The following is a 22,336-nucleotide window of genomic DNA, read 5'->3' on the forward strand; positions in this document are numbered from 1 at the left end:
CAGAAATTTCCTTTCTTGCAAGTGAAAACCTGCCTGTAGGGATTGAAAGTGTTCTGTGTTTGCTTCAGACCTGTCTTGGGAAGTGCAAAGATGAAGAATTATACTAGGTGGTCTGTCCATGTTACAACACGAGTAAGACCGTACTTCTCACCTTGTGTAAATAAATATCAGAAAGAGTTTGGAAGTAAAATCTTAAAGTAGAGGTAATGAAAAGTGTGTGTGTGGGGGGGGAACAAATGGAAGGAAGCAGGAGAGATAATTGAATCAGCTTGTCTTGAAGTGGCACTCTAAATATTTTATTTCCACCTGTCATAGTATCTACATTTCCTAAGTATGTTCTGCTTTCCTTATCATCACTGGGCTCTGCAATATAATTTTACATCATATATTATTAACATTTATGACTAAAAGAAATCCTTGAAACTCCATGTGATCAAAGTATAAATTTTGCTAAACCCACATCATGTGCCTCCATACAGATATATCTCATATATTTTATGCTGCAGGGTTAGAGATCTGTTACAACAAATCCTAATACTCTCATGCCACGATGTAGTTTTCCTTAGAAAATAAGAAATCAACATTCTTGTAAACATTACACCGTGAGATGTAAAATTTGATGGTAATTCCTAAGTATCATCTCAATATACACAAAAGGTTTTTCTACACACATGTTCATTTTACAAATCAAGAAACTCACGAAGACATTTTAAAAGGCAACATTTGTGAAAAGGCCACTGTGGCTGACTTAGTGTTGCTGGAGTCAATATTGTAGCCACTGTCAATTTCCTGTGTGTCTTGAGGTTAGAAGTTGATTCCACCAAGGCAAACATCAAGTAATTCGACTTTGTCTAGATGAACAGCCAGACTTCTTAACCAATTCTTTCAAATGGACTGTTCAGGTCAGGTTATTTCACTTTCAGGTCCGTCAAGGCATCAGAGACCTCCTCGTTGACCTGTGTGGAAACACTCGCCGGTGTGACATTGAGATGAATGTCATACTGCTGGTCCAGGCCAAGGTAGCAGTCGCTCATGAGATAAAGTGTGTAGATATACCTAAGGATAAAAACAGAACAAAACGTAATAGCACAGTCATTCTGAATTCTTTCAGAACTCGGGGGGTGAGAGTCTGCTTACCTTCCAGGTAGTTCAGGGGTATAAAAAGAAATGGAAACAACATGATTGTTTCGAACATATCCCACTCTTTTCAAAGCAATAAGTTCTCTCTTATCCACTTCTCCTAATATCAGAAACCATCCTTCATCTTTCAATTTGGGAAATCGGGGGGTAACTGCATGGCTGTCTTGCTTTCCCTATAAACCAGAAAAAAGAGATAAACCATGAAAAATGTTCAGACTTTCTGTGCCCCTCAGTTGTGGTTAAAAGGCTAAGTTGTTTTCCTTGAAGGCCATAAATCTACAGAGTTGAGTATATCTATCAGGGATGTTTTAAAATTTATGGTTTGGTGTCTTTGATATGCTATCACTTACCACTTTTCAGGATTCTCAAAGCACATTATGAATACTACTTTGTGGGTATAATCCCCAGTGTATTTGGCTCAGTTAAAACAGAAGGCCCTGAATCTTAATATCAAATTAGTAAATACTCCCATCATTCTTATGAATGATATTAATACCCTATTTGCAGATGGACAAATTGAGAAACAATCATGTTAACCAAATTTTCCAAAGCCTGATTCACAAGAAACTGATACCTAGGGGAAAAAAAGACAATCAAGACTAGAGTTTGGACCTCAAGATAATAAGCACGATATCATATAAGTACCCTCCCTCAACCCAAAATCAAACTCACATAAAAGAGCATATATTCTAATACGGCAATATTAAAAAATCCTTTCTTTGAGGAATGGGAAATTGTAAGCCACATGATTTGTAAAATATATTAATCACCACAACCCAAGATCAGATGTCGCCATATGGCGGCACTTGAAGTCTTTACTTTAGATTGACTTTACCAAATACAAGATTATTTTCATGATTCTTTAAGACACTGGCATTATGGCCTAAAATGTACTAATAATGACATGCTTTCAATCAGACATCATTAAATATTCCAGAGGGAGATGTTGCACTTAAGACATTTTAAAAGAGAAGTCTGAGAGCAATGTATTCTTACAGCATTTAGAAACATAACTTGAGAGTTTTTCCAGCATGATTAAATCATGATTTCATTTTTAAGTAGTCATACTAAGGTACAAAAATCTTAGTTTTTTTCCCCATGATCTTATCTGTAGGGTTATTACTATGTTTTTTATAAGTTGGAATACATTAGGTCTTCCAAAAATGCTCATATTAGAGCCTTTACATTGTCAGAGGCCAATCAGTGCGTACTTATACTGATTTTTAGAATTAGAAATTATGTGAGATGGGACTAAAAAGATATAACAACAGAAAGCTACTTGCCATTCTGTGCAAGAAAGAGAGTGGACAGTACTTGTGAACAACTACCTCATTCCTGAGGGTTTATTTTAGATTTGGCACTAGGCAAAGCAGAAGAGAAATCCTTTCTTATTTCAATTATTATGGCACTAAAAACCAATATGCCTACATATTCTTTTTCTTAATGTTTATTTATTTTTGAGAGAGAGAGAGAGAGAGAGAGACAGAGTGTCAGCAGGCGAGGGGCAGAGAGAGAGAGGGAGATGGAGAATCGGAAGCAGGCTCCAGGCTCTGAACTGTCAGCACAGAGCCCAACGTGGGGCTCGAACCCATAATCTGTGAGATCATGACCTGAGCTGAAGTCGGCCATTTAGATGACTGAGCCATCCAGGTGCCCCTGTATACTAATATTCTTAGAGGCCCCAATACTTTATTTCTGTGTCATAGGTAACAGAAAAAAAGCACAGTAATTGGAAATAAACCTACTGTAAATCTCTGGCCTGTATAAACACTGACGATGCTCTCTCACAGGTATTATGGTGAAGAAGCAGGCAGGTGTGGCATCCGAGTCACTGAAAAGCTTACTGTTTTGCTTATATTCACAGATAAAAATTGTAAAGCTTGGCTCCCATGTAGCCAAATGCAGTTCCCCTATGTATCAAAGTGCCGCAGGGCAGTGCGTCTCAAACATTCATGTCCTTAAAAATCATTCGGGGTGCTGGGTAAAAGTACAGATTTTGAGATCTCTCTCTCCCTGAGATTCTGACGCAGTCACTCGGGTAAGTATGGCCAGGGCATCCGTACTCCAAAAGGCATTCCAGGAACGTCTGCGGGACTGAGTATTTAGACCATCTGAGAGCAGTACGCCACACAATATATTATGTAAGGTGGATATTCTGGGGCTGAAAAATGGCACATGGGGAGAACTGACTGACTGCAGAGACTGACACTTGCCGCTTAAGGCCAGTTGAGAAAGCAGGATTCATGAATGGCACGAACACATTAGTAATATGAAAGATATGTGTGGTGGGGCATGCCGGTGTCTGGTGTGAAGCATTTGAGAACAGAAACCAAACACTGTACCTTGTGGGGCCCCAAGTGGACTCTCTGCAGGCTGACTTGAAGCACATACTCTTGATCCGCATGCAATCTGATCCACCTGTGGTCATTCCGTTTGCCTGAAGTCAGAGCTGCGATGGAGAGTTCACCAGGTCCTTCCACTGGGTCATCCCACCAGCCTTTGACACTTAGGCCGACATCTATCACTGGCAAGTGGGATAAGAAATTCCATGCCTGAATAAAAAAAAAAAGAGGAAAAGATAATAAAGAAATGGTTAATGTGAAATGCACTGACCAAGTAAGAAATAGTGTGTTTTGAAAATCATCAATCTCTTTGTTTTGACATTAATTCTAGACTCAATGCAGTTGTGAGAAATAATAGAGATCCTGTGAACCAATTTGCCAGTTTTCTCCAATGGTAGCACTTTCCAAAACTAATGTACAATATTAACACAGGATATTGACATGTTATAATCCACAGCTCTTGTTCAGATTTCCCAGTTTTTCTTGCATTCATTCGTATGTGTGTAAAACTAGTGTGCTTTTACTCTTTGTAGTGTGAAGTCTTTTTTATTATTTTTAAAAGTGTTTATTTATTTATATGAGAGAGAGCGAGAGCAGGGGAATGGGGTAGAGAACGATAATCCCCAGCAGGCTCCCCAGGGTCAGTGCAGAGCCCGATGCGGGGCTCTGTCTCAAGAAGCATGAGATCAGGATGTGAGCTGATATCAAGAGCTGAACATGTAATCAACTGAGCAATCCAGGTGCTCCTAAAGTCCTTTTATTTTTTTTACTTTTTTTAAAAAATGTTTTATTTTATTTTATTATTTTTTTGGAAATATTTCTATTTTATTTTTATTTTTATTTTTTTTATTAGTTTGTTCCTTTTATTTTGTTTTTTTAATTTAAAAATTTTATTTTTTTTTACTTTATAAAGTTTCATATTTTTTTAACATATGCAATTATTTTCCATCATTTACAAATGTTATTTTTTGAGAGACAGAGAGAGACACTGTGAGCAGGGGAGGGTCAGAGAGAGAGGGAGACACAGAATCCCATGACAGGCCCCAGGCTCTGAGCTGTCAGCACAGACAGGGGCTTAAACCCACGAACCATGAGATCATGACCTAAGCCGAAGTTGGACGTTTAACCGACTGAGCCACCCAGGCACTCCTCCTAAAGTCTTTTTTAAAGGCAACCAAAAAAGTATTAATCATTAGCTAAACTTGTGACCTCACTGTAAATCCCTCCTAGATACTGGGTGGCTATAGTCTATACTAAACATAAGTCTAAAAATGCTTGTTTTTAAACTGGTTTGTTTTAGAGAAGCATCTGATCCAATATTTACATGACTTCTAAGGCAGAGAGCATTACTTGGGGATATAAAAGCAACCTGAAAAAAAAGTTGTGATGTAATTGTTGATGTCACTCAGCATCATTCATTGACTACTTATTGTACAAATTGTTTTTGTTCATATTCCAAATTTATTCTGAAAGGAAAACATTTCTATATGTCTGTATATCATAAAGAACCCTAGGGTCCTTCTTGAAATAAATATGTATTTTTGGCATTTATATTGAGAATACCAATAAAATTGATGCATATTAAAGGGATACAAAATATTTTACTGATTTTATTCTTGCTCTTTATTTAAAAAATTGTTTTAATTTTTTTATTTACTTTTGAGAGACATAGAGAGACAGTGCGAGCAGGGGAGGGTCAGAGAGAGAAGGAGACACAGAATCTGAAGCAGGCTCCAGGCTCTGAGCTAGCTGTCAGAGCTCGATGTGGGGCTCGAAGCCATAAACCATGAGATCATGACCTGAGCTGAAGTCAGACGCTTAATCAACTGAGCCGTCCAGGCGCCCTTATTCTTGTTCTTTAAACTGAAAGATATTTTGAGAAATCAGTATGCAGATTGCAAGTGCTCATCTTTATTGAATGAATGAATGAATGAATGAATGAATTCCTAAGTCTACAGAAAGAATGTAACAAAATAAACTTTATATTATCAATTCATTGTCATCTTTTTCTAATATTTATAATTATGTGGCAATATCACTATCAGTCAAGAAAACTCAATATATTGGTTGTTTTAATTAGTTACCTTTTAAGTTAGGTTTTAAGAGTACCTTACTTCTGGCTTTTCTTTTATTTCTTAAATATATACCACAGATTTCCTTATAGAGTTTAATTTTATGTTTGCTAAGACTTTTATAGTGCTACGGAGTACACCTAATTGAAATGAAGTAGCCTTCATGAATCAAACTACCCCTTAGGAATTCAAAAAATGTAAATCCAATGCAAATTTTCAATCCAACTACAATCCTATAACTTGTCTTGTGAATCTGAAATGATGTCTGGAATAGATCTTGAAGTAGTCAAGGTACAGAATGGTCTACACTGTGCTTCATTCAAGGTACCAGATGGCCCTATCCCCGCCTAGAGCCAACAGGCATGGAGTATAGACTCTCTACCACTTGATGTTCTAAGACTGGCCAGAGTGGAAAAGTGATCAAGGGGACACTTAATGCATAATTTCTTTAAGCGTTTAACTTTGTGAGACAACACAAATAACATTTACTACATGAAGCAAGACTTCATGTTTCTTTACTCGTACTATTAAATTAGTTACCAAGAGGTGTTTCTAGTTATTAGCAATTCATTGGGAATTTACTTTATAAAGCACCCCCCCACCGAAGTCAGAGCTGGTTTTTATAAATATGTAATCTTTCTGTAGCACTTAAATATTATTATTTTGTCATTGTTGGTGTGTACACATATATTTGTTGGGTTTGTGTATGTATATACACACATATATACAAAAAAACATAAGCTATTTTTAAAGAAATTGCTAAGACATTTCAATACCAGCCAAACATATTTATCTGAGGATTAATCTTCATCTATTGAATCAGGCAAGAGCACTGCCATGCATACAATTATTTAATTAGCAGCCAAATCCTCTGCCAGTCAGCAGCCGTTCCAGGCATACTGATGGGGTAGAAGATGCAAATCTCACAGTCGTACTGCTTTTTCTCATTACTACTGCAATTAGCACTTAAATTGATGCTTTAAACATACTAATTTCTGGAATAATTCAGGATTTGTATGTTACCTGGGATCGCCTCAGTGCAGAGCCGACACCAGATTGCTCTGCAAATTGAAGCACTTTTGAGCCAAATAACCATCATCATATCAGACTGAGCCAATTTGCATTTGGTTTTAAAGATAACAGAATGGCAATTTATGCAAATAAATTGAGTAAGTTTACTTCTGAGTTCTCCCTGAACTAATTATAACAATGTTCTAATTTTTCATCACATCTAAAACTTGGCTTGAAAGCAATGTATGTTAGGTTAGAAATCTGTTGTTGCTAACAGAAGCCTTGTTTTGATTTCAATATATTGTTTTTATTCATAATTTTGATGGTAATTTAGTTAGAAAGGTAGGCACTTATTATGAAAATTTAAGTTGTTTTTTGAGCCAATTTTGAGTTCAACAGAAATTGAACAATCAGACTTCACTGCCTGTTATACTTTTTCAAGTCTTTCTCAAAGCTAAGTTCCACTGGAAAAAAAGAATGACATAGTTTAGACGTTTCTTTATCTTAATATTTACATTTGCAAGTCAGTATGTTAATTATGTTATAAATCCTGAATGTTCGACATGTTTAGGCTAAACTGCTTAAGACTTAGAAGTCTATATATGCCAAATATTTCTGGCATTGTTCATTCATATTTTTGGGCATTCCAAAGACTAGGTTTAGAGAGATGATCTATGTTGTCTTTTAAAACACACATTTAGCTTTCTATCTAAGTTATGTAGTATACAAAAAGAGTTTACTTAGAGAAATACTTTAGAACCTAGGAACAATAAGCAATGAACAGGGCGCTTGGGTGGCTCCGTTGGTTAAGTGTCTGACTTTGGCTCAGGTCATGATCTTGTAGTTTGTGGGTTCAAGCCCCACATCGGGCTCTGTGCTGACAGCTCAAAGCCTAGAGCCTATTTCGATTCTGTGTCTCTCTCTGTGCTCCTCCCCTGTTCGTGCTTTGTCTCTCTCTCAAAATACATAAACATTAAAAAAAATAAAATAAAGAGGGAAGGCATAAAAAAGTAACTGAGGGAATGGCATGAAAATCTACTCAACTGAAATTTATACCCAAGTGGGTAACGTAGCCTAGTGATGGACAAGCTACTGTAGTCCTTTCTACACTGGTTTAATAGCATTATACTGAATCAACTGAGAATAAGGCCAATGCTACCACTAATTATTGTCACTGTAATTATTTTTAATATTATTACTGAGCTCTATTCTATATTAGAAACTACATAAAGCAATTTATTATTTTTAACATTTTTATTTTTTTTTAGAGAGAGAGAGAACATGTGCTTGCACATGTGTGAGTAGGGGATGGGCAGAGGGAGGAAGGGAGAGAAACTCAATGCTCAGTGTGGAGCCCAATGTAGGACTTGATCCCACAACCTGGGATCATGACCTGAGCTGAAATCAAGAGTTAGACATTGAACTGACTGAGCTATCCATGGACTACAAAAAGCAATTTATATAATAACATCCTGCTTAATTTTCACAAAACTTCATGAGACAGGTATAATGTTTTCATGTTCATAATCATGGCATATGGTAGACAAATTTAAACCAAGGTGAGTCAAACTCCAAAACCAATGCTTCAAGTTAGAAAACTCAGGGTATAATTTCCCAGACAGAATAAGGAAGCTTTGAAACATAGAAACAATGGTCTTACCTGCTTCATTTTTACGGCTGGTAGCTCATTTTCCATCATGGAGCTGAATACATGGTCCTTCCCTCCACAGGCATGGAGTAGTTCAGGAAGGCACTCGATGAAGCCATGGCACCCAGCACGTCCACCTTTTGTACCTGTGCTCCATTTCCTGAGAAATAATATCAATGATAATCAAGTAATTCTTTCATAGAGTAAATGAGAATTCCTGACAGTGATGGTTTACCTAATGACAACAGTTTCTTAAAATTAAGATTACTACACAACTTTTTAAAGGCCGTCATCATTACATTTTAAAATCAGCCAGCATTCTCTAAAATATCAATCCAAGGGAGTCTGGCTATTATGACATAAGACGTGTCATATGTGAGCTCAGTAACTACTTACGGTTTACGGATGGGGGTGAGTTTCTACAGGAAGGCACTAATGTATACTCGTGCTTCTTGTGAATAAAGCACTGAATTGGAGCCCTGATATTTTTTAAAGGATGCAGGCAAATGTCACTAATATAATTACTTGAATAAAGTTTTCATCTTAAGTTGCTGGGAACCTACAATGAAAAGTACATTATGGGAATATTGGAGATTTATGGCACAAATAGTGGCAGAGCTTCAGAAACACAGTCTACCTAAATCTTACTATTTCCTGTTTATATAACAAGAAGAAAAATATGATTGAAGTTATACTAATATAGTTTTTCAGGGTGACAGCCAAGAACTGGATGAAATCTCTTAGACCCTAAGCAGGTTTCCATAACAGCCCTGCATGCTGGGTCCCAGTAGTACCCTTATGTACCTACTTTACTGCTGAAACCCAACTCCCATAACTTTTAGTACCATCTTGGAAGGGTTCCTAGAACTCAGCTGCAGACATGAGGTATCTGCTTTTCCCCCCATGCCACCTGCTGCTGGTATGGCTCACTCTCTGAATGTGCCTTTTAGTTTCCAGGACATCCCACGGTGGGGACTCAAGCACTGTGGAAATAACTGCCTTGGAACCCAGGACACTTGAGGCCAACCAAGGGACTTTCCCTGGAGACCCCTGTGAGTGTGAGGTTCTGGTCGGCATCTGTGTCTAGATGCCTCAAATGAGTGCACTCTGTAGTCTACCTGACGGGCAGGACATACATGATAGCAGCCTATAGCCAGACTGCCTATATATATATATATATATAAAATATAAAAATATTTATCTATTTATTTATTTATTTTTGGTCTGCATGGCTGTAAACCAACACTTTAGCTGCAAAGTATTTCCCAACTGATATGGAATGCTAGTATGAAAGAAACACTTTTATTTAAATACTGCCAATCTTGGTTACAATATGTATTGTTCTTTCCTTTTTTGCAAAAATTTTTGCAGCTATGTTGCACATACTATTTAATATACAGGTTAAATAATTGGATGATACAAACTCTTCTTTTAAGTATAGGTTATATCTTGAGCTGCTAGTATATACAAATACCCAGTTTTGGACATTTTACCTTTGACAATGGACTATCAGATCCCTCAAATCTATTCTGCAATAAGAGAAACTGGTAATTCATCTTGGTTTAGATCACATAGCACTTTCATAACATCTTTTAAAATGAAGGCTGAGGGGCGCCTGGGTGGCTCAGTCGGTAAAGCATCCGACTTTGGCTCAGGTCATGATCTCACGGTCCGTGGGTTCGAGCCCCGCGTCAGGCTCTGTGCTGACAGCTGAGAGCTTGGAACCTGCTTCCGATTCTGGGTCTCCCTCTCTCTCTGCCCCTCCCCCACTTGCTCTCTGCCTCCGTCTCTCAAAATAAAATAAAGACATTAAAAAAATTAAAAAAAATAAAATGAAGGCTGATATTGTAAAGGAATAAATGCAGTTGAAATGAAAATGCATGTAATGTTGTAAATAGAAAACAATGTACTAGGTTAAAATGAATTGTGATTCAATTTGTGGTAGATGACCAAATCTCAACTAAGACCCTTATACCACTAGTTTATGTCTTCCTCTGGGAGGCAGTCATTTTCACTGTAAAGAATCAATAACCTAGGCACACCATAAAATTCAAGTGAGCACATATGTAAAGAAATTATTATTTTTGAAATAAAAAAACCCAGTTACATTGAAAATTAAAATGATTACCTGAAAATGTGAAGATGGTGGTGTTCTATGTTTGGTATTGAAAGAAGAGAAGAGTCTTTTAACCACCGACCCTGGATCACCATCTGAACCAGGTTGGTGATATTCAGGGCAGTCACCAGCCAGCCCTGGTTTGCAGCCACATCCAGCATTGCCTGAACAGGGGAAAAAATGCACATATTACAAGAATACCATGGCCCTTGCCCTCTCCACTGGGGATCTAATGTTAGCCTTAACAAAAAGCAAACGAACATAAAATGAATGTTATACCTCAAAATTACTATTAATCAAAATAGAAACCAGACGTAAACCAGTTGGATTGGAAGGAACAACCCCCCAACTCTCATTGCACTTGCTGTACACCACTTCCTGTAATGTGCCAAATATTTAGCTTTTAGCAGGACAGCACATCTAGCCAGGTAATACTGGTACCCAGTAATCAAACAAAGAGAAAAACTCAATCTACTTTAAAATATAATTCACTGTATCAAGAGCATTGGAAGCTGCATTTAAAGAGTGAATCTCTGGAAGTCTTTTCCAAATTTAGTATCAAGAATACTAAGGCAATAGGTGTCTTGCCATAAATTTATTTTTCCCAAAAAGTGGATTAAAGACAGAGCCCTGGTTTTCAATGAAAATAATACACTACACACTTACAAAGGGGCAACTGCCAGTGGTGCAAGTCGAAGGATGGGAAACTATTCATATTAGGCCATACATTTAATCTAGTGTTTTATGGACAAACAAATGGCTGCATTTGCTTAAGGCAAAACTAAACAGTGAAATCTTATTTAAACAAAGGAGAAGTTTACACAGGCAAAGCTATTTCAATTAAATTAGATTCTGCAGAATGCTGACTTAAAGACACATAAGTTAATATCATGATCCAAGGCAGCTACTTTATACAGTTTTAGGAGTGTACTCTCTTGTTTTGGGGAAATGAAGATATAAAGCTGAGAGAAATGAGAGACAGTAAATGCTTAAAATGATAGTTTCATGGTAAAGATCTCACCAACAATTAAGTATTTATAAAATGCTGTAAAAGCCTATTAGAACATTTTTGGGTATAATTTTTTAAGTTTATTTATTTTGAGAGGAAGAGAGAGCATGGGTGCATGGGGGAGGGACAGAGATAGATAGACAGAAGTAGAGCTAGAGATAGAGACAGAGAAAGATAGAGAAAGAGAATTCCAAGTAGGCTCTGTGCAGAGTCTGATGTGTGGCTTGATCTAATAAACAGTGAGATCATAACCTGAGCCGAAATCAAGAGTTGGATGCTTAACTGACTGAGCCACTCAGGCACTTGTGGAAGTAATTAAAAAAAATTTTTTTTTCTGGTTTTAATTTATTTTTGAGAGACAGAGAGAGACCGTGTAAGCAGGGAAGGGTCAAAGAGAGAGGGAGATACAGAATCCGAAACAGGCTCCAGGCTCTGAGCTGTCAGCCCAGAACCTGATGGGGGGCTTGAACCCAGAACCATGAGATCATGACCTGAGCCGAAGTTGGACACTCAACCGACTGAGCCACCCAGGTGTCCATGGAAATAATTTTTAAGGTGTATTATGCTACTAAAACTAATTTAACTTTTAAATTTCCTATTCTGTGTTTTCTAGTTTAAGAAAGAGTACAATAGTTTAAGAAACATCTGGCTAGACCAGTCTGTTGTCTTTTAAAATACATTACAAGGAAATGGATCAACATTTCTGGATATCACGATTACTACGATGAAAGGGTCAAATGGGGTGTTAACACCCATGAGTCTACCATATATGATAAAACCTCATACTAGTATAATAGATACATTCATATGTATGTATATGTGTATATCAATGTATATACTTGTATGAATGTACATGTTTATCAATCTAGGGAAAAGCTGCTTCTATTCTTCCCATTTCTCTGCAGAGCTGATTAAAATATTCTGCTTTTCTTTGAAGTGTATGAGAGAAAAAGATGATGATGAACACTGTACTCAGACCAAAGGGGGGAAAACCAGCATTAGTTCACAAGTCACAACTCTTGAGTTATGTAAGGGAATAGAAAAGAAAAAAGAAATGAAAAATTATGCCTAATGCAGTATCATGATGGTGTTAGTAGTTGTAATGTGGGGTAAGTCGTGATTTGACATTATAACTTGGCTGGAAATAAATTCCAGACCAAAAGCTCACATCCAAGAAGAGCTCGACGGATGGACCATATGTTTTTAACTTTGAAGTTTTCATGATGAAGTTGAAAGATTTCATAAAATGTATGAGTGTTCCCCACAATCTTTCATTGTATGATCCAGATGTGAAAATGTAAAAAATCATGCAAAGTGATTGCTTACATGAAGTAAATGAAAAGTCATGTCATGAATTGAAAACTATTATTTCTCTTATTTTAATTCAGAGAAAAGACAGGTAAGGAGATCAAGAATCTGGGATAAAAAAGGTTCTGTGACTACCCAAGTGTGGTGAGCCAAATGTTGCTCTCTGCTCAACACTCCCTAGTCGGGCCTGTTTTCTCTGCACCCCACCCCCAACCCACTCCCTTCCCCCACCACTGCCTTAGTGTAGATCTTCATCAACTCTTGCCTGGAATATTAATCACTACCCCTTTATTCTCATTCTCACAAAAATTTTTTCAATCCATATTTCATATGGTTACTAAAGCAAATTATCACAGAGATGACACTGATTGTGTGTCATTTGTCTGCTTATATTTCTTTGATGGCTTCTCACTGTGTAGAGGACAAACTAGCACTTCTCGGCTTGACAGCTCTGGTCTGTGATCTAGTCCGTCCTGGCTTATCATTCTGGCCCCTTCCCCTCTGCACTACTAAAACAGCAATACTAAAGTACTGCTATTTTCCTACACTTGCCCTTGCTCTTAATGTTCCCTTTTTGCAAATCCTGCTATACCTGTTTATCCGGATAATTCTGATTCATTCTTCAAGTTCTGCTCAAATGCTTCTTCCTTCTTTTATAGTTTATTGTCAAGTTGGTTTCCATATAACACCCAGTGCTCATCCCCGCAAGTGCCCCTCTCCATGATCATCACCCCCCTTCAAATGCTGCTTCTTACTGTGAAGTTTCCCCGATTCTTCCAGATGGATTGTAGGGATTTCTTTTTCTATGAGTCTGCTGCTCTTGACACATGCCACCATTTTTTTATTGTGATTCTTTGTTAACATATTTGTCCATTAAACTAAAGATTTATTGGCAGCAAGAATTTAGAAATATTCTGTTAACTCTAGGCCAGTGCACTCAAGAAATCTTTTGTGTGTGTGTGAAAGAATATTGGCAAAAAACTCAATTACAATGATTAGAGCAACATTCTGCCTAAGTTATTGCAAACTTACTAAAAGCAGTGCAGTACAGGAAAAATATTACAAGCTTTGGTGTCAGATAGACATAGCTTTGAATCCTAATTCTGTTCCACTTTCTAAGTTTCTAAATCACTTAACCCTACTCTGCTAGACTTCTCATTATAGAAGGGATGTTATACATCCTTATAGGGGTACTATACAGGTACAATAAGGTAATGTACTATGTAAGATATCTAACATATTGCCTGGAACACAGTAGATATCAACAAACAGGTGCCTATTTCTAAAGTTTTTTCTATGATAAGATGAAATAACACCCTAAAATAGTCTATTCTTCCCAAGAGTGACTTCCTTTGGGCCTTGTGGTGATAATTTCTGCATTGAGAAGCATAGGACCTTGAGATGAAGACCATGTAAGGTCAGGAGCAGATGCACAGAATGGGCAAAACAGTTCATCAGGGGAGGTATTCAATTATAAAGTAGTTGGGGAACAAGGTTAATGACAGTCTTTGAGGCTCAGGCCAAACTAGTGGATGTGGGCTTGGTGTTCTCAGTTTGAGTGGGTTACAGCCCAGGTTACTGTTCAGAGGTATACCCCTAAAGAAGCTAAGGCCGGGGATGGTCTAGGTAAATGGACTTGAGGGTCTTGGTAGCTTGTAGTGATGTGTCTCTGCATGACTGAGCCTACAATGGATTCTCTGTGTCTCACAGGTTTTTTTTTTTTTTTAATAGCAGTCTTCCTGATAGATAAAGCCTAATAGGTATGCTCCACTCCAGACTGGAGCTGATTTTGGTAATTGCTGGAGATCATGGCTCAGTTCCCCAACTCATCTCAAAGTGCCTTACGAAAATCTAATGCTCAACAACAAAGGTGGTTTTAGTACATTGAGGAGAAACAACTCCTGGCATTCTTTACCAGCTTAGCATTAATATTAGGCAAATACTTAATACTCCTTTACCTCTCATCCACATTCTACTTGGCATGCTACCTACTAGGATAATTCTAAGTGTAGGGGAAAATAGATGGGAGCTGACTCTGTGTGTAAGACTTTCTCCTACGAAGTTGGAATGAACTTCGATTGATTGTTGATTGAGAACTCTGTCATTTCCAGCTGTGACAAAATGGAAATAAGATTTCTAGCACTGTATTCATTTATAAAATTATAGTACTATTAAGATCATAGTTAATGAAGTGGCAGAGCTGTCATTTATTCATAGGTGAGCAGGGGATTTAACTGAGGTGACACTGTGAAGCCACGTGAAAAGTCCAGGTAAAATCTCAAGAACTCCTGCAATACCTGGCTTTATGCCAAGGTAAAATGATGACCACAAACTACAAAAATCAGCCCCACCCATCACTCCTATAAACAACAACAAAAATTAAAGTTTAGGAATTGGACATTCTCTGGAAGGAAATTTTTTAGGCTCTTTGAGTCCTGGAGCCAAAGGCATGTTCTATGACTTGAATACAACTCTATGTCCTGACCATTTATTCTGAATCCATTTCAAGAATTTCCTAAGCATATATCAAGCTTGGTCTAGTGGTGTTACTACTACTTTTGTAAAAAACAGATTTATCCAAATCTAGAGATATTTTTCATTTGTTCTGCTATCATACTTAAAAATGCAAACTTGACAACATATCTCTCCATATATTATATCAGATAAAATTTAATTCAATCATTAAAAGTCCTAACCAGTGAATTATATAGTTAAAGTCAACCTGCACATACAGTATGCATATATGGTGTGAGGAAAATACTTGTATAAGACTGCAGACTATAAAACACTTTCATAAATAGCTCACCTTTAATTGTTAACAATACCACGTATAAGGCAGGGATTCGTATCATTCTCCTTTCACAGATAGAGAAACTGAAGCTCATGAGTTCAGTGGCCACGTAATCACACCAAAGTGAACTTAAGTCTTGAACTTGGTTTTCTAATCAATGACCTGTATTCATTATACTATATTTCATTACCTTTGAATGATTAACAATTACCTTGGCTTTTGAAAAAAATTTTAAGTAGGCTCCACACCCAACCAGAATCTTGAACTCATGACCTCAAGATTAAGAGTCCCATGCTCTACCCACTGTGCCAGCCAGGTGACCCTACCCTGTCTTATTTCAAGGAGGATTTAAAGTGGTGTACATGTGTCCTTTTTTTCCTCCTACACAACAGAAAAATAGAAACTCCAGACAAATTAGGAATTTAATCAATTATTGTCTCTGAACAAATTTTATCAACACAGTTTTTGAAAAATGTAACATTTTAAAATTAATTTGAATCCATCATTTGGTTATAAGTACCTCTTAATATTTGATATGCACGTATCACATATCATTTGGAATCCAACTGAATTCTGGATTTAAATAGTTGGGGCACCTGGGTGGCTCAGTCGGTTAAGCGTCCAGCTTTGGCTCAGTTTATGATCTCACGGTTCGTGGATGTGAGCCCCTCATTGGGCTCTGTGCCGACAGCTAGCTCAGAGCCTGAAGCCTGTCTTCAGATTCTGTGTCTCCCTCTCTCTCTGACCCTTCCCTGCTCACGCTGTCTCTCTTGCTCTCAAAAATAAATAAAACATTAAAAAAATTTAAAAAAATAGTTCAAGGGTAATACAGAAATTTTGAGCATTGTGACTGAATTAAGTCAACTTCATTGCAAGAAAATAGAATCACTGACCATAGAGAAAAGCTATCATTCAATATACATCAAAAGGTATTAACAGGTGGATAAGAAGATGTAGCTCTAAGGTTCATTATTTAAACTTTTTTTTTTAAATTTTTTTAGTGTTTTATTTATTTTTGATACAGAGAGAGACAGAGCATGAGAGGGAAAGGGGCAGAGAGAGAGGAGACACAGAACCAGAAGCAGGCTCCAGGCTCTGAGCTAGCTGTCAGCACACAGCCCAATGCGGGGCTTGAACCCACGAACGTGAGATCTGACCTGAGCCGAAGTTGGAGGCTTAACCGACTGAGCCACCCAGGCGCCCCTATTTAAACTTTTCTAAATTTAGTTTGAAAGTCTATAAATTAGTCCTCACTGTCATCAAGAGTCTGTGGCTGTAGAGAGTACCTATGGAGCAGGGCAGATGATCCTCTACTCGCAGCCCTCTTAGCATTCTGATTTCATAACCTCTCTTCTTCTTCCCTTTATCCTTTCCTCTCTTTAAGGAACTTTTTCTCTTTTGCTCACATCTCCTGCTACTCATCCTAGCAAGATGGGTATCTAGTGGTAGTGTACGGACTGCAGCAACCACATGAAAATAAGATCATGGCAAGGGTTGAAATGGCTAGATAATGTTGCTACTTCTGTTCAAGTTAGAAGACATAAAGATCATATATTGACAGAGCTTAAGAGAAAGGTTTGGTCTAGAATGGAAGAAAAAGATTTTCATTAATTTATAGCAGTCAAGTTACTATTTATGAAATGTCGTGAGAATGCAAAATACTATGGAAAGATCATCAAAAGCAACAAAAGTCTGTGAAACTCATAGCCAAGAGGAACCTAAGGCGATATGACAACTAAATGCAATGTGGTATCTTGAATGGAGCCTAGAAAATAAAAATGGTACTAAGTACACTAAAGAATTCTAAGTATGGACTTTAGTTAATAATAGTATATCAGTATTGGTTCATTAATTATGACAAATGTATCTTATTAATATAAGATGTTATTAATAGAGGAAAACTGGGTGTGGGATATATAGGAAATCTCTCTTTACAACTTCTCCATGAATTCAACACTGCTTTAAAATATAAAGTATTTAAAAAAAGACTATGGAAATTCATCCTAAGCAGCTTATTAGAACATTAGTTGTTACACATCTGCTAGAAAATGCACTATTTCGTTCAAGAGCTCCCAGAAGTTTTACAATGATGGGAAAAACTTAAAAAAAAAAAAAAAAAGCTTTTCTTGACAGAAAGGCCTACTCCTTTAAAGGCTGAGGTCAGCTGCAGGTAATGATACAATATTTTGTCAATAATTAAAATGCTATAAGTACGTTTATAAGAATCCTTTTCGATAGCAACAGTTGTTCACTGAACTTTCTCCTGAACTTTCCCCCCCAGAAGGTTAGCATTCAGGAAGCTCAGCTGCTGTCTAACAAACTTAATTAATCAAAAAGTCATTTCCGAGCTGTAACTATGAGTAAAAGCGCTTCAAGTGTGCTAGCAAGCCTACAAGTTAATCAAAATGCTAATGCAGTACAAATTAAAGTTGTGATTAACATTTCACAGTAGCTGCTTAAGTGAGTTGATCACACAAATGGGTTAAGCATTACTCATTTCCTATAGCCCCAACCGGGAAAAGGGTTGTTATGTGGGTATGAGGAGAGGAGCTGGGGGTAGAAGGATCCTTCATAATAGCACCACATCATCAATAAACCATCACCAAATTGTCATACAAAGCTTACAGGTAGAGTCACCCAGGGGGAAATAGCCTTCCAAATTATATTATAGTCCTTGAAGGGAGATTGCCTGTAAATCCACAAGAATAAGTAAAGGTGTTTAACACCTCAAAATCCACACATTTGTGTTAGTTTTGGAAATGATACATGCATTTAGCTCTGTGTTGCTTCTGGGGGAGAAAAGGGTACCTTCTTTTAAAGTGTTGTTTCCAGTGTTCTACTGAGGAATTAAAATGTAGCTCTGATACATGAAGAAATTACCACTAACTGGAAGATGATTATATTTTTTATTACATTTTTATTTTGATTCCAGTATCGTTAACATATAGAGTTATATTAGTTTCAGATATAAAATAAAGTGATTCAACTTGATGATGATTTTGTACCATAGTATGGACTTTATATTTGGAAGAATAATCCTTCAGGATTAAATTCATTTAGCATTATTTGCTTTTAAATACTCATCCATTAAGAGAATTTCATCAGGCTTTCATGGCAAGATATGAGATCCTGGCAGTCCTGCCAGGAAAGCAGCCTGAGTTAGACTTCCCTGTTTCTGTGAATTTGATAAGGTCACACTAATGTTTACGATAAACAGACTACATTTGTTGGTAGACAATTGAGATTTGGCAGATAATCTCAAAAACATTGTGAGAATCCACACATAATAAATCTCCCTTTTCAATCCTCTCCTAATAAAGAACTTGAAAGGAAAAAAGTGAAATATTTATTCATTCCATTCACCATAATCTGCTGAAATGTATTACGTGCCAACAACTATATCTGAGTTACCTTAATAGTGACATTATAAATAGTTATTAATAAGGTTCAAGCCTACCTTGGATGGTGCAAAATCCTCCAAATGCATGCTCATAGTATTATATACTCCTTAAAATATCCATAAAACAGATATATCTAAAACTCAATAGTGTAATTTTCATTTTAGGATCTTTAAATGTTTGAGTTGCAGCAATTAACTATGTATTTATTTATTGACTTTTTTAACTGTTTAGATTATAGATTTATAACCCAATTTTAGAAGTCTAAAAATTATTTATTTATAATCCACTCATCTTTTTCTCAAAATGATTTGAAGAAGCTTTCTGAAATCTATTGTGCTGTACTATCCACTTAAAGATAATCTTTTCATTTGGTCTAATTATAAGCATTTAAAAGTGTGAAAAGATTCTAAGAATATACAGAAGATTTTATCTACCGTTTGCTATATCAAAACATTTCTTACAAGTATTGGGTTAAGGATTTGACCAAGTACTTCTTTTGTAAAGCTTAGCAATACCTGGCCTATTTTCACTGCTAACTGTATTTGACTCTACAATTCTAAAACTGGTTCACTTAATTGACACTGACATTCTTCAATACATTGACAACCCACTGAGCATGTGCTTAGTGCACCCATAGGTAAATACTCCTCAAAGGTTAGTCTGCTTCATGGCAGTTCTATCTCCTGGTGTCATCCAATATTTCTATGCTTTTTAATCTACTACAAATGGAAACAATTTGTTAAGGGAAATATAGACCCAGGTATAGTCATAGTATTTCTCAGTTACATAAGTAAGTCACTCATAGGTGGAATTTAAGAAACAAAACAGATGAACATAGAGGAAGGGGAGAAAAAATAAGATAAAAACAGAGAAACAAACCCCATAAGAAACTCTTTCTAAAAATATTTATTTATTTATTTATTTTTGAGAGAGAAAGAGAGAGACAAACCATGAGTGGGGGAGGGGCAGAGAGAGGTAGACAAAGAATCTGAAGCAGGCTCCAGGCTCTGAGCTGTGACCACAGAGCCTGATACAGGGCTTGAACTCATGAACCGAGATCATGACCTGAGCCGAAGCTGGACATTCAACCAACTGAGCCACCCAGGTGCCCCGAGACTCTTTAATACAGAGAACAAACTGAGGGTTGCTGGAAGAGAGGTGGGTGAGGAGATGGGCTAAATGGGTGGTGGGCATTAAGGACGGTACTTGTTGGGATGAGCACTCACTGTTGTATGTAAGTGATAAGTCACTGGTTCTACTCCTGAAACCAATACTATACTGTATGCTAACTAACTTGAATGTAAATAAATAAATTATGCACTCAAAAAAAAATTAAGTCAATGAAAAATATTCATATCATTGCATCATTTTTATTTCCCTTTTCCTTTTCTTTCCTGTTCGCAGACTCGAATATGTGCACACATACATATCTCAAGCTTAAAATCTTTTAAAAATAGATTGAAAATTCAATGTGTTTTCAGAATAGCTATGAGTTATAAAAAAGATAATATTGATATTTAAAATGTAATACACTTTAGGTTTATCATAAATGGTTTATAGAGATAAAGTCATCAAATTATTGTTTGGAATTTGGGTTAAAGAACAATTTCACCAATAAACGTTCAGGGACTTGTTTTTGCAAATTGCAGGTTTTCTGAATGGAGAAAAGTATATATACCTATTCAATTCATAGATTTCCTCCCCTTTATTTGTGGCTAGCACCATTTATAACAATGGATAAAGCCTATTAAAATGTGTTAGATGATAACTAGACTATTGTGGTGATCATTTTGCAATGTACACACATGTCAAATCACTGTGTAGTACACCTGAAACTAATACAATACTGCAGGCCAGTTATTCTACAATTAAGGAAAAAATTCTCCCTGCTTTGTTCCTAATAAGACCCCAAAGAACAAAAAGCACGTTAACATTAATTTGAGTGGCAGATGAGCTACATATTACCTTCTGTGTGCAAGAGAAGAAAGGCTGGAAACAGTAGTTCAAAAAGACTTGGGCATTAAGGAAAATAATGTGGAATGAAAGCTCCTTTATTAAAGTTAGATGCAGGAGCACCTAGGTGGCTCAGCTGGTTAAGTGTCCAACCCTTGATTTTGGCTCAGGTCATGATCTAAAGGTTCGTGAGATCAAGCCCTGCTGATCAAGCTGACGGTGTGGAGCCTGCTTGGGACTCTCTCTCTCCTTCTATCTCTGACCCTCTCTCTCTCTCTCTTTCTTTAATTAAGTAAGTAAACATTTAAAAAAAAGTTAGGTCAAGAATTTACAACACCTTATCTGCCAGAACAAGCTTTTACACCCTGAATCACCTAGATTATAATAAGTAGGTCCCTGGATTACCTTTGCCAACTTTCACTAGGGCAATAGCACATGAATTTGATCTATACAAATATGTGCTTTGGTATGCAGAATACAGAACTTTCCACTCCTCGATAGTAAAGGGGAGATGTCTGCTCTCTTTTGGGGAGTTGGTAGTTCTGTATCTTGAGGCAAGGAATCTCTGAGATTGCCTATTGCTACTTGAAGTTTGAATCTCCATTAGTTGTTGGTTGTGATTAGCCAGTAAAAGAAGCCAAGAACCTAATCTAAGCAGCATAGGCAAACTAAACAATGAAAGAGAAACATAAGATATGTGTATATGTGTTTTAATATTAAACCTCTGCACAGCTTGTTCTAGTATGCACAATATATATATTTTATGTGTACTTATATATTATATTATATATTATGTGTACTATATATATATTTTTTTACTGGGTTATTTTGTAATTATGATGGCATTTCTCCTTCCCTTGACGGTAATATCAGCAAGCTGATCTTTCCTTTATTGTTTCCAATTTTTGTGGTTTTTGGAGAGAATGTGCAAATGGTTAATTCATTGGTCTATCTAGAATAATATAAAAACTTGAGAAACAGCATAAGCAGTTGATATAAAAACAGCAAACAGCATATCCACTGGATACTGAAGAGTGATATGATATAATAAAGCAATTACTAATATCAACCATATTAACAAGTTGCTATTAGAAGCTGGTTAAAGTAACTACAGACCACTGAAAAGGAACTAGAGCAAATAAAAGACGGTGATTTTAGTATAAAGAAAATGATTAATTAAAAATATTATTCATGAGCTAGTGGGAATTCTTAGTTTAAAAAAAGTAGAAATTCCTGTGAAGTTCTCATATTTTAAAAGAAATTCTGGGGGTGCCTGGGTGGCTCAGTCGGTTAAGCCTCTGACTTTGGCTCAGGTCATGATCTTACTGTCTGTGGCCCTACGTCAGGCTCTGTGCTGACAGCTCGGACTGGAGCCTGCTTCTGATTCTGTGTCTCCCTCTCTCTCTGCCCCTCCCCCACTCATACTCTGTCTCTCTCAGTCTCAAAAATAAATAAAAAAAATTTTTTAAAGAAATTCTGACTAGTCCATGAGTACAATTTTTAAGTTCATCCTTACAGAACAAAGGGAACTGGTGACATATACCT

General features: G+C 36.8%; 1 protein-coding gene across 1 annotated transcript in view; it reads right to left on the minus strand.

Moving 5' to 3' along the window:
* Nucleotides 1–259: 259 nt before the first annotated feature.
* ASCC3 (activating signal cointegrator 1 complex subunit 3) overlaps nt 260–22,336 on the minus strand; it is a 328,231-nt gene continuing 306,154 nt past the window's right edge. Inside the window, exons 38-42 of the mRNA XM_029944011.1 lie at nt 10,342–10,493; nt 8,226–8,373; nt 3,483–3,692; nt 1,138–1,313; nt 260–1,056 (exon numbers count right to left, since the gene is read on the minus strand). Coding sequence (XP_029799871.1) covers nt 909–1,056; nt 1,138–1,313; nt 3,483–3,692; nt 8,226–8,373; nt 10,342–10,493 — 834 coding nt within the window. The 3' untranslated portion in view covers nt 260–908. The remainder of the gene's footprint in view (nt 1,057–1,137; nt 1,314–3,482; nt 3,693–8,225; nt 8,374–10,341; nt 10,494–22,336) is intronic.

The sequence above is a fragment of the Suricata suricatta genome, chromosome 7, assembly GCF_006229205.1.
Source record: "Suricata suricatta isolate VVHF042 chromosome 7, meerkat_22Aug2017_6uvM2_HiC, whole genome shotgun sequence".
Lineage (NCBI taxonomy): Eukaryota > Metazoa > Chordata > Mammalia > Carnivora > Herpestidae > Suricata > Suricata suricatta.